At 44.9% G+C, this 17679-nt stretch overlaps 1 protein-coding gene across 1 annotated transcript; it reads left to right on the top strand.

Annotated features, from left to right (window-relative positions):
* The first annotated feature begins 2590 nt into the window (after positions 1–2590).
* FAAP20 (FA core complex associated protein 20) lies at positions 2591–16286 on the top strand. Its single transcript, XM_075906564.2, has 4 exons — positions 2591–2746; positions 7561–7708; positions 8635–9287; positions 14987–16286. The coding sequence occupies exons 1-4, from the start codon at positions 2643–2645 to the stop codon at positions 15057–15059; spliced, it is 978 nt and encodes a 325-aa protein (XP_075762679.2). The 5' UTR covers positions 2591–2642; the 3' UTR covers positions 15060–16286.
* The last annotated feature ends 1393 nt before the right edge of the window (positions 16287–17679 follow it).

Consider the following 17679-nt stretch of genomic DNA (forward strand, 5'->3'; position numbering starts at 1 on the left):
TTTCTAGTTCCATATCTATTTTTGAAAGGGCTGCAGCTTAGCCAGTGTATTTATGCATGTCAAACTGCCAGTTATGCCCTGGCTCTAGGAAGCACTTCATTTTACGTCACACAGAGCTTCTTCCCAGTAAAGATAAATGACCTTGCTTCACTGCTGTTCTTTCTTGAAAGAGGAACTAGGTCAGAGATGTACTCCTGATTATCTTGGTTATTTGAATTAGCAATTGGATTGCTGGTTTCACCTGCATGCCAAGGTAAACAGATCCCTGGCACGGGCACAAAAATCAATAAACTCATGATGAATGCAGTTGAGGTCTTAGTCCTCTTGTCCATTTGCACCAAAATCTCCTGTAGTCTGGATGTTACTATGTTGTGAAGCAGTGTGTTAGCTAACTCTGAATCTGACCAAACAGATCCCAACAACCTTCCCCTGCCCTCCCTTGAAGGGGCCACCTAACTGGCAAATAGTGCATTTCCCTGCACACAGGATTATATTCAGGCATGTTAAAAAGTATCACACACATGCTGTTTAAGCAATAAAATTAATGTATTAAGCTTCTGTAGTCTACTGTAGAAGACCCAATTCTCAGACACCAAGTATGTTACCCATTGTTACTAAAGCTGCTGCACCGATTCCTGTAGAACAGCGATGGACAATAATTTTCACAAGGGGACCACTTAATGAATTTTGATACATGCTTATGGGCTGCCTCCACCCCCTGGAAGGGGCCTCGCCTGGGCAGTGGGGTGGGGCTGGAGACTAGTCTCCTCCCGGAGTTGTGTGAGGCAGGAGGTTTTGAATTAAAAACACAGTAAAGGGCTCATTGCTCTGGCTCCTGCCAGGATATTATCACAACCCAGAGCCATTTAAATAGGATCTTGCTGCCTGAGCCACCATCTGGAAATCTGGTAGAATGGACAGCAGGATATAAATAGTGGCCAGATGTAGTCTGTGGGTCGGATCCGGCCCCAGGGTCACATCTCACCCAGCGCTGCTGTAGAAAGCACTTCACAGCAGAATTTTTTTAAAAAGGATGTTTAAACTTTGTTTTAAACTTTTATTTTTTAGTTTTCTGTCCTCCTGATGTTTCTCAAATCAGGGCCTCACTCAGTGAAGTGTTGAGTGTCTTTTGGAAGCTCTGAGCACGGTCAGCTCAGGTAATGCTGCCAGTCCCTCCAAGAGCATTGAGAGCACTCAATGCCTTGCAAGTTTGGCACGTGTCCTTTAATTCTGTGATTTCCTTGGAACCACCTCTACTTCCAAGAACACTGAGCAGGCTCCCTTGGCCTGGTTAGGCTTGAGGAGAGAACTGACAAACTGAATCATACCTTTTAATCTGATAATTGCCCAATTGGCCTGCTCCCTATGTCCCTTACCAGAGGGGTTGGGGAAAGACATACATGACAGTAGCATGGAAAACAAAGAACCAGGGATACTGGTCTCAGAACAACCAACCCTGTGCTTGGACTAAGCTCCCCATCCCAACCTCAATAGGCCTCCATACTGAGCCTCCCAGCAGGGCACCTCCACTGTCCTTTCCCACTATGCACTACTGACTTTGAGCTACTACAACACTGTCCCAATCCCACTGTGCACAGAACAGGTAATAGCAAGTGATCTGTCCCCTGTGCCCATTGCCAGCCCTGACAGAGGCTAGGGACACTATCCCTGCCCATTACAATGCCAACACTCACGCCATTCAGATCTGAGCTCCCCTGCCTCCCTGCAATTCCACAGGCAGAACTGAGCTCTCCCCACACCCACATTTTAGGACAGACCCACACTGTGCCCCCCATCCTGCACACCCCAGGGGAGGACCCACACCCCACCCCGAAGGGCAGAGCCATGCCAGGCCCCACACCCCACAGGGCAGACTTATGGCTATGTCATGTCCCTCCTCCCAGGACAGACCCATGCCATGCCCCCCACCCCACCCCTCAGGGCAGACCCCCGCCGTGCCCCCCACCCCACCCCCTCAGGGCAGACCCACGCCGTGCCCTCCCACCCCACCCCTCGGGGCAGACCCACGCCGTGCCCCCCCACCCCACCCCCTCGGGGCAGACCCACGCCGTGCCCCCCCCCACCTCACCCTCTCCCAGGACAGACCCATGCCATGCCCCCCCCACCCCACCCCCTCAGGGCAGACCCACGCCGTGCCCCCCCCCCCACCCCCCCCCCACCCGTGCCCCCCCACCCCCCCCTCGGGGCAGACCCACGCCGTGCCCCCCCACCCCACCCCTCCCCCACCCCCCCACCCCCCCCCTCGGGGCAGACCCACGCCGTGCCCCCCACCCCACCCCCTCAGGGCAGACCCACGCCGTGCCCCCCACCCCCCTCCCTCGGGGCAGACCCATGCCATGCCCCCCCCCCACCCCCTCAGGGCAGACCCCCGCCATGCCCCACACGGCAGACCCACGCCGTGCCCCACACCTCCCCGGGCAGACCCACGCCGTGGCTCCCACCCCAGGGCAGCTCAGCACCCCCCGCCTGCAGGGCAGAGTCCCGCGTTGCCAACTTTCCCGGCCGGCCGGCCCAGGCACCATTTGCTGCAATGGCGTCCGCTCCGGGAGACTTGGCAGCCCCACCCCCCGCGGCTCGAGCTCTGTCGGCGGGAGAGCAGCCGAGCCCCGCCCCCACCGGCCATGGCTGAGGAGGGAGGCGGCAAACTGCGCCTCAAGCCTCGGAAGGCGCCACCGGGCCGCAGCCGAGAGCCCAGCCCGGGGCGCGAGCCCCCCGCGAGGCGCCAGTGAGTCCGGGCCGGGGGGGGGGGGGGGGCCCTCCCGGGCGGGCTCCTCAGTCACGTCGCTGGTTTCTTCCGTCCCTCCCCGCCGGTCAGAGCTGAGAGCGGGGCCCTGCGCGGGCCTGTTCAGCTGGTGCCCCATGGCGGGGCGGGGCGGGGCGGGGGGGGGGAGAGGTTAATTTTTTTTCATCCCTGTGTGGAATAAATTTGTACGCGCACTGAGGCATGTGCGGATGTGCACCACCCGTAGATCCCGCGCTTTTTGAATCCCTCCCGGCTGGCTGCCCAAGCGCCCAGCTTACAGGGATCCTGGCGAGCGCGCTCCCGCCCCCACAGGCTGGCAGAGAGACTGGCGGTGGGTGGCACCTGCAGCAGGAGTCCAGCTGCTCCTGCACTTGCCAGCCGGTGGGGGGCCCGGTGCCCACCCCCTCGCTCTGCTCTCGGGGTGCACTGCCTGGCGGGGAGGTGGGGTCCCTCCTCACTCACCCGGGGAAGCAGAGTGAGCTGGGACCAGGTTGCTTCCCGCGCTGCTGTCTGTGAGTGTGGAGAGCAGCCGGACCGCAGCCCGCGCCAGATTGGGGGGATGAGGCAGGGTGGGGAGAGGGCAGAGTAGGTTTGGGGAATGGGTGGATTGTTGCTCCAGAATATCCTTCAGAAAGGAGGAGGGAATCAGGGCTTAGGAGTGTGATTTTTAGAAGCAAAGCTTTAGACACTCATTTAACACTATAGCTGCATTTCTGAAAATGTTTGGGCTAAGCAACAACATGCTATGTGGGGTCAATTTTCCCATTAAAAATAATGGAAAAGGTAGGGCTTGCCTTTCAGGTGGGGGTGGCAAAGTCAATTTTTTGTTGGTGCTGGGTGGTCAACATCAATGTTAGATATCTAGCAACACAAGTCACTGGAGTTTGTTAAAACACAAAGATAAAGACATGAGTGAGCGAAGGAGCGCTGTGACCACATGTATTCATCCACTCGTGTATTACCACTGTTTTCACCACTGCGCCAAGTAGTCGGCCACTTGATTATTTTTGTGTTATTTTGGGAATGGTCATGTTATTCAAAAAACGGTACCTAAAAAAATTGTGTTAAGTGGGCACGTGTTAAATGAGTAATTACTGTACACCATAAGGGGTTTTGTTTCTATTGGCGAGTCTTTGCTTTGTAATCAACCTTTTACACAGATTCCTAGCAAAAATATGTAAATACCATTCTCTAATAGGATACTAATAATTTCAAATACCATTTCTATATAGTCTCAGGGGCCCAGCCATATTAGTCTGTGTCTGCAAAAACAAGAGACTCCTGTGGCACTTTATAGACTAGCCCCAGGACTACACTATGGGATAAGTTCAAATTAAGACATGCAACTTCAGCTACATTAATTGTGATGCTTAAGTTGAAGTATCTTAATTTGAATTTTGGCACTGTCTACACAGCAGGAAGTTGAAGGGAGCACACTCACCCTACAGCTTCCCTTACTCCTCCTAGAAGCAGGACTACTGGCATCAACGGGAGTGCCCTCTCCGTTCGAATTAGCGGGTCTTCACTAGATCCACTAATTCGAACCCCAGAAGATGGACTGGGGCTGTTTCAATCTTATCTGTAGTGTAGACATGGCTTAACAGTTTTATTAGGGCATAAGCTTCTGTGGATAAAATCCACTCCAATTTATCTGATGAAGTGGGTCTCTAAGGTGCCACAGGACTCCTCCTAATTTCTAAATAGATAAAGTAGTGGTTTCAAATGAGGCAGTATCTTCTACTTGACCAAATTGTGTTAGTGAAAGAGACAAGCTTCTGAGTTATGCACAGCTCTATTTCAGTTGCCTGTTAGTGTGGAGAGGGCGTAACATAGGACTATGGAAATTGATTCAACTATTGGTATTTTCCATTCAAACAGCTTTTGCATGCATCACTTCCCCAGCTCATGCTTTTTGCCAGTTGTATTGTTTGTGGTGAAATATTACATTGACTAGCAATCTATTATTCACAGCATTTCTTCTGATTATAGGATATTAAGTCCTATTCCAGAGAGCTTGCAACTTACAAGTCCACCTACTGTAGAGGTTTTGGTGAATAGTGAAATAATTCAAGTTAGTTCCGGAAAAGTATTTGTTACATGTTTTTCTAACTGGAAAATTAGGGTGAACTAGGGATGTTAAATTTAATGAACTAATCCATTGACTAGTTGATTAGTCAATAAGTGGGGAGCCACAGAAGGGTTAGAACATTTAAAAGGCTAAAGCACAGCAGGAGGCACCTAGCACGAACCAGGATGGCTGATTCCCCACAGGCTCTCAATACATTTAAAAGGCCAGTGCACAGCTGGGGGGACCCTGCGTGAGCTGGGAATCAGCTATCCCGGGGGCTCATGCTCTGTTGCCTTGCTGCACTTTAGCCTTTTAAATGTTCTAAGAGCGTCAGGGCTCTTAATACATTTAAAAAGCAGAGGCGCATCTGGGAATAGGTGTGAGCTGGGAATCAGCTGATTCCCAGCTTGTGCCCAGTCCTTGCTTCCTCCGTGACTCCCCTGCCCCCCGCGGAGATGGTGCTGAGATGAACCAGCTTTTAGGTCACTGGCTCCTGCTCTCCTCCCTTGCTGCCTCTATCAGAGGCAGCATGGGGCGAAGCAACTAGTCACTTACATCCCTAGGCTGTGTCTAGACTGGCCAGTTTTTCCGGAAAATCAGCCGCTTTTCCGGAAAAACTTGCCAGCTGTCTACCCTGGCCGCTTGAATTTCCACAAAAGCACTGACTTCCTACTGTAAGAAATCAGTGCTTTTTGCGGAAATACTATGCTGCTCTCGTTCGGGCAAAAGTCCCTTTTGCGCAGAAGGGCCAGTGTAGACAGCTGAGATTTGTTTTGCGCAAAAAAGCCCTGATCGCGAAAATGGCGATCGGGGCTTTTTTGCGCAAAAGTGCGTCTAGATTGGCCATGGATGCTTTTCCGCAAAAAGTGCTTTTGCGGAAAAGCGTCCGTGCCAGTCTAGACGCTCTTTTCCGAAAATGCTTTTAACGGAAAACTTTTCCGTTAAAAGCATTTGCGGAAAATCATGTCAGTCTAGACATAGCCCTAGTGTATGCTGGGCCAGTAAATGTATAGAAAGTGAAAGTCCTCCTGGTGTTAATAGTGAGAAAGGCAGATCTCTATTCACACAGTCCAATATATAAGCTAGGGATGTAAGCAACTAGACGAGTAGTTGACCACCCAATAAGCCTAGGCTTATCGGGTAGTCAAGTCAACTACTTGACTAATCACATTTCCCTCCCCCTTTGCTGCCTCTGTATCAAGGCAGCAAGGGCGGGGGCGGGGGGGGAGAGCAGGAGTTGGTGCTGGGGGGGAGCCAGCTTAAAAGGAGTGCAGGGGAGAGGGGGAGGCTGCCATGAAGCAGCCTCTGTTTGTGTGGGGCCTGAGTGGGGAGCTACCAGAATAGCCTCTGGAACAGCCTATGTTTGCGGCCATCTGCAGTGGTCCTTGACCCGGCATGAGCCAGGTTTGCTCAGTCCTGGCTCACAGTAGGTCCTGGACCACTGTGCCTTTGCATTTTAAATGTAGTAAGAGCCACCCACTATTACTACATTTAAAATGCAGAGCCACAGCAGGGAGAGCTCCTGGACCCAGCACGAGCTGGGACTGAGCCAGGCTTGCTTAGTCCCATCTTGTGCTGGGTCTGAGACCAACCCACTGCAGCTCTGCAATTTAAATATAGTAGGAGCTAGGCTGTCTGTGTGCCCTTTCCTACTACGTTTGTACTATAGAGCTGCAGCGGGGTAGCTCCTGGATCTGATGTGAGCTGGCAAAGAGTGTCTTCTCTTATCGATGGAAATGTAGCCGTGTATAATATATCCTTTGGTATAGATGATTGTGACTATTTTCTTTCACTATTTGATCTGAGGAAGTGGGTCTGGCCCATGAAAGCTCATCACCTAATAAACCATTTTGTTAGTCTTTAAAGTGCTACATAGTCCTGTTTTTTGTTTCTCTTATCGACTAATTGTGTATCAATACAAATTGTATTAACTACGGGATTAGCCAGTTACCCACCTTTTAACATCCTTAATACAAGCCCTTTGCTAAGAAAACCAAATATTTTCCCAGACATAGCAGAAAATGCTCATCTTTTGAACATTACGTTTACTGTATTAAGAATTAAGTGTATTATCATTTGCAAGGGCTCAACAAACCGCTGAATCTATTCACCTGTGGTGAGTAGATTTCAGCCGGACGCTCCGAGCGCCCCATTCACCAGCGCTTGGTGCAGGCGCAGTGCGGGGCTGGCAGTGGCTCTCGCTGGGGTTTGTCACGCCTTGATTGTTTGTGACCTTTATTAGACTGTCATGAGGCTAGCCTGTATGCAGTGTTCCTGTAGCTATATTGATCCCAAGATATTAGAGACACAACATGGATAAAGTTATTTTTTTATTGGACCAACTTTTGTTAGAAAAGTTTACATAGAATCATAGGGCTGGAAGAGACCTCAAGAAGTCATTGAGTCCAACCCCCTGCCTAAAAGCAGGACCAACCCCAACTAAATCACCCCAGCCAGGACTTTGTCAGGCTGGGATTTAAAAACCTCTAGGGATGGAGATTCCACCACCTCCCTCAGTAACCTATTCCAGTGCTTCTCCAGCTCCTGGTAAAATATCCAGCTTAGACCTCCCTCACTGCAACTTTAATGTTACAGCAGATATTACATTTATACACCAGAGGATGGAGGTTTAGACTTATCAGGAAGTATCTATATTACTGGGAGTAATTTCCTTAAAAAATACTTCATTGTAGAAAAAATGACCTCCATCATTCTATTTTTTTAACAGGACATTGACCAACAGAGTCTCCTGGTTTGAACAACAAGAGTTGAGTGAGTCCGAAAATATGTGGATGCTGATAATGAAGGGTGTCAGTCAACATTTAACACACACAAGCTGGAAAACAGTGTCAAGTTTGCCAGAATTTTTGGCACAGGTAACGTGTTTGAATATGTTCCTACATTGCCTTTTAGAAGTTCTCACTGAGGACAAATCACTCTTTGTTCTTCCTACAAATTTTGGCAGAATCTAAATTATGTCAACTGTTACTATACAGCCGCTCTCAGAGTTACGAACAAGTTATGGACCAACACTTGGTCCGTAACTTGAAGTGTTCGTAACTCGGATCCCATAGAGTTACATGGCGACCGCGCTGTTTGTAAGTGCAGATGGTCGTAGGTGGAGGTGGTCGTAACTCGGGGAGCGGCTGTATAGGATTTACAGTTGAGGCATGATATGTGAGGGGTTTTAAAGTGGAATTTATCTGTAGCTTTTACTTAGGTCTCCCATTTGTTTAAAATTCTAGATTACTGACCAATTCTAAATAGAAGCTTACTGATGGCTGGCTAAAAACCAAAAAAGGCCAAGGTTTTAGCTTTTGATAGCACCTTCTAGAATAGAGCTGAGACATGGTAGAACAGTAGAAGAAAGCTTGTTTCTTGGATTGTTGCTTCCTGTGCTGCAGAAAGTGGAACTTTCAGAATTGAGTCCCAGGGTTGCCCAGTCCACTACCCATTACAAGCACAAGGTTCATACAAAAGGAGGATTCAGTGGAGAAGGCTAACTAAATATGCAGCAGCAACAGGATGTGTTCTTACAGTACCTAGCACAACAGGGCCTACACGGAGATGTCCCATCCATAGGAGTGTTCGGCATGGCTGCTCCAGCTCCCATGATTTGAGTATGCTGCAGCGGCCACCTCAACTATCCTATGGAGGAGCTGGGCATGGGGTGGTACCAGGGATCACCCTGCCCTGCACTCACAGCAGCAGTAGGAGCCAGAGTGGCCAGGCAGCCTGCTCCATGACTTCAATTGAAGAAACTGTAATGGTTTTGGAACAATACATTTTTGCTGTTTTATAGACTTCTGAAAATGAGAACCACCCATCAAAACCAGAAATCTTTAAGGTTGGAACGAACGATTTTCAATGGACACCTTTTCCATCTTTTTGCAAAGAAAAAGCTCTTAATAGAAAGGATCCAAACTTCTGTCACATCTCAAAAACTAAAACAGAACATCTAATAGAAAGAAAGGACAAGGCAGACAAAAAACAGCTAAATATTGCTCCTGTAGTTGAGAATCTCTCTCTTATGGTTAATGATGATCCAGCTGAGAACCTAAGAATAAAACATAGCAGAAAATGTTCTTCAAAATTAAAAGAAAAAGAAAAGACTGAAATGTATGAAGGCACTCCATGTACAGATTCGACACTGAATTCTGTACCAGCATCTACTCCAAGTGTTGCAAAACATTTTTGCTTTCAACAGCTCTGTAAAGGGACTGTGCTCAGTGAAGAGAACAACAGAAGAGAAAATGAAAGCCAAGGTCAACATTCACTTGCAGAAATGCACCAACACAATATTTTATTAGGCAAGACCAGTTCTGTATCTGCAGAAATAAAGTCTCCTGTTGACATCCCCAAAATGGAAGGCCTTAAGGAAAAGGCTGAGGATCAGAGAGCGGGCACTGTAACTCTTGACAGTTGTCCAATGTATCTAATTCAATTTACTGGAACGTAAGTCTTATTTTATTACTTTGGACTTTTTTTTACAGTATAGAAACATGACAGTTTGGTTGGGTAAACAAGCTGTGCAAATTGTGACCAAGGTTCTACTGTTAAAGTACCATCTTTTAAATGTAATTCAGTGCCTGGAGAATCCGTTTTAAATCCAAAACTAAAGTGGAATAAAGTCCACGTTTATTATATTGCTCTAAAAAGAAAGTAAATTTGAGCCCTACTTTGACTTTGTCTGTATATTCCAAATTGGCATACAGCTGGTCCCCGAGTTACGAACGCATCAATTTACGACTGTTCATAGTTACGACCATTTCCCATTAAGCGCATTACAAGCCGCTCCCTGAGTTACAAACGCGATCTGTGCTTACAATCAGCATGGCCGAATTTAAATGAATGGGGTCTGACTTACGAACAAATCGAGTTATGACCAAGTGTTTGGTAAGTAACTCGTTCGTAAGTCAGGGACCGGCTGTATTATTTTTTGGTCAAGCAGATGCATTTTTGGATCTGTATATTTATTATCCAGAATTGGAGCCCTTTGCTAGTTAAAGCCATCTTCATAGCCTTCAGATTCCTATCGGCTTTACCTATGAGATAGGTACACACTTGTGAAACTTTCACTTGTATTTTCCATCATCTCCCTGTTCTGCTGATTGACTCGGGAGTTACCTCTAAAGCCTAGTCTAGACTTAAAAATGTAGGTCAATATGACTTTACAGAGCTCTGGGGTGTGGAAAATCTTTGCAAACCTAGCATCCGCGGTAGATATTAGGTTGGTGGAAGAATAAATAATTAAAATAAAAAATAGCTTTCAAGAAGGCGAACTTTAGCAAATTCAGGGAGTTGGTAGGTAAGATCCCATGGGAAGCAAGTTTAAGAGGAAAAACAATTGAAGACAGTTGTTTTTCAAAGACATTATGGGCACAAGAGGACATTATTTTACTGAGTAGGAAAGATAGAAAGTATGGCAAGAGACGACCCTGGCTTAACCAGGAGATCTTGAAAGATCTAAATATCTAAAAAGGAGTTTTATTTAAAAAAGTGGAAACCAGGTCAAATTACAAAGCATGAATATAAAGCAGGGATGGAGAACCTCTAGCCCCAGACTGGATTCAGACCTCTGTTTAATTTGATCTGGCCTGCAGCAAGTCTCATGTTGCAGGCCAGAAGTGCTGAGCCTTGGTGCCCCGCACAAGCACCAGCACTCTGAGCTCCTCCCATCACAGGCAGGACCAGATTAATGGCCTTTAGTGCCTGTAGCCCAGGGTCCTTGAAAAAGATCCCTGGCCCTGCCTGGCTGGGGTGGAGAGAAACAGCTCTGTGTACTGTACCCTCTTACCCCTGCCAGTGCCAGGAAAAGCTCCATCTGCACACTGCCCTACATAGAATCATAAGACTGGAAGAGACCTCAGGAGGTCATAGAGTTCAACCCCCTGCCCAAAGCAGGACCAACCCCAACTAAATCAACCAACCTTGCTGCCAGGCTCCATCCCTGCAGCTCCCTGGACCAATGGGAGGTGTGTGTGTGTGTGGGGGGGGAGGGAGTCAATGCCTGCAGGGTGAGGGCCACACTCAGCCACCTGCTTCCCTTCATCCCCCAACCAAAAGAGAAGTGCTTAAGGTGAGCACCCCAGCCCCTTCCCACACCTTACCTCCTCCCAGAACATTCACCTCAAACCTCTGCCCTGGCCCCGCTTCAGCTAAGTCTCTTAACTCCCTCCTAGACTCCATAACCCAACCCTGAACCCTGTGACACTCTAGCTCCCACCCAGATCCCACACACCAACCCCCTGTCCTAGACCTCCTCTTACACTCCATTGTATATGATAATTGATATACGAACCTATAGGAAAAAGGCACTCTGACATTAGTAAGATGAGAAAATACAAATAAGAAAAGGGAAATGTCAAAGCTGTTCCTCACTCTGGCACTTTGAGTGCAGAAGGTGAGGGTGAGGGCCCACAAGAAACTTTAACACACCTTGCCACTAAAGGCTTCTGTTTAATAAACTCTTCAAGGTTACCACCCAAATGCAAAAACCCCTTTGGGAACTTAGGAAGACGCAAGTTGGGAATTTCTTCCTGTAGGGTATCCTCAAGCTCTTTAACCCTCCCTCTGGAGAGAGCTTAACCCCTACCCCTGTAAATTCCTTAATAGCTGATCTTGCAGTTTTAGGCATGTACACACAGAACCGCCTGCCTTCTAGGACACAGGAATTAGATCAGTCTTAAAAAGGTGATTTTAATAACAAAACAGACTACATACTTGTTAAAACATTACTTCATTGCTAGGTGTTACAGAGCAACTGAAAAATGGCAGATTAAAAGCACAGAGAATTGCTTCCTTAGGATTTAGTTTAAAAGTTACAGTGTACGGTGGGTGATGGGGATTCACATGGGTTTAAACACAGGTAAGTCCAACAAGCCCGAAAATAGCCTGATCTTGTCTGACTCAACATTCCCTGTTTACTCTCATATCTGTTGTTCAAAGTTTTAGTCCTTCCCAAGGCATGGATATCGCTAGACGTTTCATGCCTTGTCCCTAGCTCACTCTAGGTCTTCCAGCTCTGCTCCAGTCATAGAAAGATTGCTACAGGAGTCTGTAACTGCTTCTAGTTCAAAAACCCACACTCCATTTTCATTGGCTCTCCTGGCTTCCTGACAACACTTCCTGCTTCTCTAGAACACAGTCTGTGGTTTTAACCCTAACAGACAATTTAGTCAATCGAATGGCTGGGATGTCCAGGAAAGGATAAGTACCCCTCCTATTTATTACAGAAAAAATTCCCTACTGAAAATACATCAAACAAAACAGCATCAGTGTAACCTATTCTAAAAGTAGCATCCAGCCTAGGAGCGATTAAAAAATGTAGTCCTTAAAAGGTACCAAAATAATGGTCGCTGGTAACAATAAAAAAGGGTATGGTAATACAAAATTGCTAATACTTCTTATTCTACAAAAATGGTTTGATATTTTACTATATATGAGTGCAAAGGTACATTCTGTAGTATCTTTTACTAAGTTGGGATGTTTATAACTGTGCTAAATGAATCAGTAATCTATATTTATAAATATAAAAAAGTTCCCATGGCTTGTCACATCTGGACATATCAGAATTCTCAACTAGATAGTTTAAATAATACTGGGCCTAATCTTAAAATAAAAACCTGTCAACCTTACAAGTAATGACTAAAAATTCTTAAGTAATCAATAGAATATATAATCTAAAAATCAGGCAACATTAGTAATCAGTTTGGCCCAAGCCCTTAGCTACAGAGTAGCATATGTTACATAGATTGGGACTGTACATATCTGTTACAGGTTGTGGGCTTCTTGTTTTAATTTTATTTTTCTGGTTGATTGGCTTGTTTTTAATCTGTAAAAGATCTCTAAGGTCATGGATATAAATTGAGAGAGCTATTAATGACAATTATTTGTCAATGGTTTGGTGGGCCACATGTCTTTGTGAGTAAGCTAGTGTTCCAATCACAATAAACAGTCCCAAAGACTGAATATGCGTGGATGCATATCCTTTCATGTTTAAAGGTGGCCTTTCCAGGTCAGGGCTTTGCATGCATGTATGTGGCAGCTGCCACTGTCTTGCTGTTCAGAGGGCAGGTCTATACTATAGTCGAAAAGTTGATCTAAGCTATGCAATTTGATTTGTTAGTAGTGTAACTCTAAGATATCTTGACTTGATCTACTTACTGCAGGGTCCACTCTGTGCTTCCCTTACTTACCTCATTCTGGTGGGGTATTGGAGTCAATGTCCAAGCAATTGGTAGTCGATTTAGTAGGGCTTCACAAGAACTGCTATATTGACCTTTGATGGATTCATTGCTGCAGCAACGAGCCGCCCAGCAGGGGAGACAAGCCAACCATAGAACATTAGGGTTGGACGAGACCTTAGGAAGCCATATAGTCCACCCCTCTGCTCAAAGCAGGACCAGCTCCAAAATCATCCCAGATGGAGCTGTGTCAAACTGGGTCTTAAACATGATTTCAGTGTCCTTTATTGTTGAGCTGACTTTTCACTGGAACTAAATTAAAAAATACTTTTCTAAATCAGACACCTGCTAAAAAGAAATTAACTAAATAGCTTATTTATCATACCACTTAACAGGACTCATGCTGTCTCACCAGTTGCTGAAAAGTAACAGTGAGTAACATGCTTGTAGGCGTTCTGAACTAGGAATGTAAAATCCCTTTTAATTAGTTAACTGATTTAAGTTTAACCAGTACATCGATTAAACGGGTGAGCAAAAGGGGTGGCTTTAGTATGGCTGGGCTGGAGCACCCTTGCTCACAGTGCACCCCAGGCCTGCCACAGAAGAGGCTTGCTCTGGCCAGGCTGGCGTGGTCCTGCTCACAGCAGGCCCCACGGGGCTTTAGCTCCAGCTCATGTGATGAAGTGGGTTTTACTCACAGAAGCTCATGATACTATGTATTTTTGTTAGTCTCTAACATGCCAACAGGACCACTAGCATTTAAAACACCTCATTTTGTTACTGATCTAGTTCAGGGGTTCTCAAACTTAAAGGCACCATGACTCCTTCTGACAAAAATTACCACACCACCTGAGGAGGGGAGACTGAAGCCTGAACCTGCCTAAACCCCACTGCTCTTGACAGGGCAGCCCCAAATCTGAAGCCCGGACAGTAGGGCCTGTAACCTGAGCCCTGCCATCCAGGGCTGAAGCCTAAGGGCTTCAGCTTCAGCTCTGGGCAGTAGGACTTAGGCCAGTGGTGGGCAATAATTTTTGACCAGGGACAACTTCAGAAATTTTTGAAGTGGCCCTTGGCCACCCCAGAAGGGGTAGGGCCTCAGGCAGAAGGGGACGGAGCCAGGATGCTTCTGTGCTTCCCCACCCACAGACATTGAATGGTCTGTGGGTGGGGAAGCTCATGAAGTCTTTGCTCCCGCCCAGAGAGAACTACCAGCCTTTACCTCTAGGTGCTCGTGCCCCTGGCGGTGGGAGGAGACTTTGCGTGCTCTCCCCGGCCCCCAGGCCTGCATGGGAGCACTGCATTTAGAGTAACCCGCCAGCTGAGCAGCAGTTGACTCTGAATGCCGAGTCCTCAGCCAGCAAAAGAGACTTTGCGCTTTCCCTCTGCCCCTAGGCCAATCAGGGCTTGGGAGTGAGGGGAGCGCGCAAAGTCTCCTGCCCTGTCCCTGTCCGAGTTGTCAAATCCCTAGGCCCTGATTTGCCTGGAGGCAGGGTAGTAGCAGGACCTCTGCAGGGCGAGTCCCTTTTGCCCACCCCGGCTTAGGTTTTGGCTCCAGCTTCCCCAACAAATCTAAAGCAATCCTGGCAAGCCTATTAAAACAGGGGCATGGCCAGCTGTTTGAGAACTTGCTGCTGATCTAGCTAATTGGAAATTTCTGTAAGTCTCTGTGCAGTTCTCCTATTAGTGGGCTTTTGAATTTAAGTCATTTTAGAAACAGGTTCAGAGTGAAATGTTTTTATTTTAAATGTAGTTAAAAATGGTTGTAATATTGTATCCAATTGTCAGCCTTCCATTTTGTAGAACAGAACAACCTGACTCTTGCAAATTAAATACAGCATTTTTTCAGATTTCTAGAAAACAAACAAAAAACCCCCACAAGTTTGGGGTTTGGGAACATGTGAGTAAATGAAGGGAGTTGATTTGATTAGTAGTTCTGATAAAATTAATGAATTGTCTCCTAATTTGCAGATTGTCTCAGTTGGATATTGATAGCCATCTTGCTAAATGCTTGTCTGAAAGTGCTGATGATGTGATTTGGTAAATGAACAAGAATGAAGATCCAAAAAGTCAAATGCTAAAATATTTGACTCTACAAAATATTCCTCTCTACAAAAAAAGGAAAGTATATAAAGAAAAATGTGTCCTTATATGATGTGTATTGAACTTGTAAAATTAAAAAAAAGTGGAAGGTTAGAAATACCATCAGCTTCTGAACCTCTCTCAAATGTACACACCGTAGCTCTCGTCTGCAAAGAGAAGTCTGGATTCCTTGGAGTGCCACAGAATGCATCTCAAGAATGTACTATTGTGGCCTTCAAGTACATTATCTGTCCTTTTCCTGTGCATTTAAACTGTTATGCTTTTGAAAGGTGCAGCTGGAAGAGCTTGATACAAGAAATTTTCTTAACTGTGAATTTGCCTAATCCAAAGTGACTCCAGTATGCTTTGTATCAGGTTAACTCTTTGGGAAGTAAATTGCCTGGTGCTTTAAAAAAGTGCTGTAGAACTTAATGTCTGTTTAGGTTTTTAAATTTCAGTTCATGCTTTATTTGAAAAAAGTTTAAATAAAAATCTAGTAGGAATTTTGCTCTATTCTGTATTGTCTATATATGAATGTATATACTGGAAAAGGAAAATTGCTCCCTTCATATGGATGACATTCTTGGATTTGTATCACTGCTCTCTGATTCTTCCCTCCCTCATAAGTCAAGGTCTGCTTCATTAAAACCTCTTGTTTAAAATAACTAAGATACCAAGCCTCATATATATTATGCTCAATACATGCATAGATGTTCTCATAGTGTCTAAATATATGCTAAATGTAATTATGCTAGTAGAACAAAGCTCAAATATACTTGTTGCTGCCCCCAGACAAGTGGAAAATTGCTTTTACTGTTATGAAAATGTAAAAAGCACAGCTTCCTTGTTCAGCAAATCACAATGGCAGTTTTTATGCTCTCCTTTCAGATCAGATTTTTTGCTTTAAAATTGTAGATGATTTGTCATCAGTTTCCAACTGGTTACCAAGACAATTGAATATGTTGTACATTTTAAAATCTCATTACAGTACTGATTGCAGATCATTACATTCAGTAATAGCTTATTAACAGTTTGTGGGGAGTGAAAGTACTGATGTGCAATAGATTTTTCATTTCCTTGGGGGACAGATGCCTGGTTGCACCATCATTCATGCATTATTATAGTATCTGGATTCACAACCAGAGTTTGAAATCATTTCTTAAGAGAATAAAAAACAAAAATGACTATTTTCTTTTAGTTTTTTTGACCTTATTTAGCTACACATTGTGCTGTGGAAGAATGTGTCTCAAATTAATACAGAAGATCAGTATTGGGACAAATAAATTTTCTGCCCTAGGACCAGACCCAATGACATAGACATTAGTTATGGTCCAAAAATGCAGAATATTACCACACAGTATCAAAATATAAATCTTTGTGATCAAAGCTCTCCTTTAACAAAAATCTAACTATCAGTCACTTTTCAACATGGTGATAAATAATAAGTCTATTGTTTTTTTCATTAAAGTCTTTAATAGATGTGCAAGAATATAAATGATCTTAGCTGTTATGGATTAGTATACCATCTTCTGCACAATTAAAACTGGCCAGCAAAGATCTTAACTAATTAATTATACAAAACTACAAGAAACATATTTACTGTTTTACAATCATTAAATTAGCTAGAATTTTCATTTACTATTTCAAATAAGACAACTATATATTATAACCAGATCCATTTGTAATATATTAGGATTTTTTTTCAAATCACACATTTAATTACATCCTTCATTTTCTTTAATTTATAAAACAAGTACTTTATATAAAAAATTTCCCCCTTCATCATGAACAGAACATTATTCATACACTTGCACGTGAGCAACCAAACTTATAACCAGCAAACTATTTGGCAACACAGAAACATTGTAAATGCCTTGAATTGTAAATAAATCAAGGATTTTTTAAAACATTTGTTGAGTAAATGTCTTTCTGTCCCCCCCCCTCCCCCACACCCAACAAAATGTTCCAATGTCTCAGAAATTTGAGGTAATAAAACCTCCATGTTTGCACTTCTAAGCCCCTTGCCAAGATCCATTTAAGGGCAGCTCTGCCATATGTCCATGCAAGAGCTGCCATAGTTACTGATTTAAGTAATGATCAGTTGTAAAACCAAGAGCACTGATTAAATACTGAAACACAGACAATGTTCAGGGTACGCTAAATTGCCAAGGAGGGAAAAAAGGGGGAATTAAAACAAAGTTCATATTACATTTAAAAAGTAAATAACACATTTACTAGATACCAAATTATCTAAACTCCAGGCATTTGAGGCAAGCATTTTTTCTGATTAAATAATTTAGTGCTGGTTAGAACACATCTTGCTTTATATAAAAAGCGACAATCCAACAAAAAGAAACTCAAAACTCAAATGTGGATGGGATTTATAAAAGCTGAATTACCACAGGTTTGCATAATTGTGGCCAACGAGGGGATACAAAATGTAGTTTATTAACCTACGGTTAATGGAAAAATTTAAACACAATGTTTTGGCAGTCTCATCCTAGCACCTCATGACTTGGATGTGAATCCGAAAGATGTCATGTTCAGCACCTAATGCAATGCTGTACCCTGAGAAACCTATA

The sequence above is a fragment of the Pelodiscus sinensis genome, chromosome 24 (assembly GCF_052426305.1).
Source record: "Pelodiscus sinensis isolate ZL-2025 chromosome 24, ASM5242630v1, whole genome shotgun sequence".
In the NCBI taxonomy this organism is placed as follows: domain Eukaryota; kingdom Metazoa; phylum Chordata; order Testudines; family Trionychidae; genus Pelodiscus; species Pelodiscus sinensis.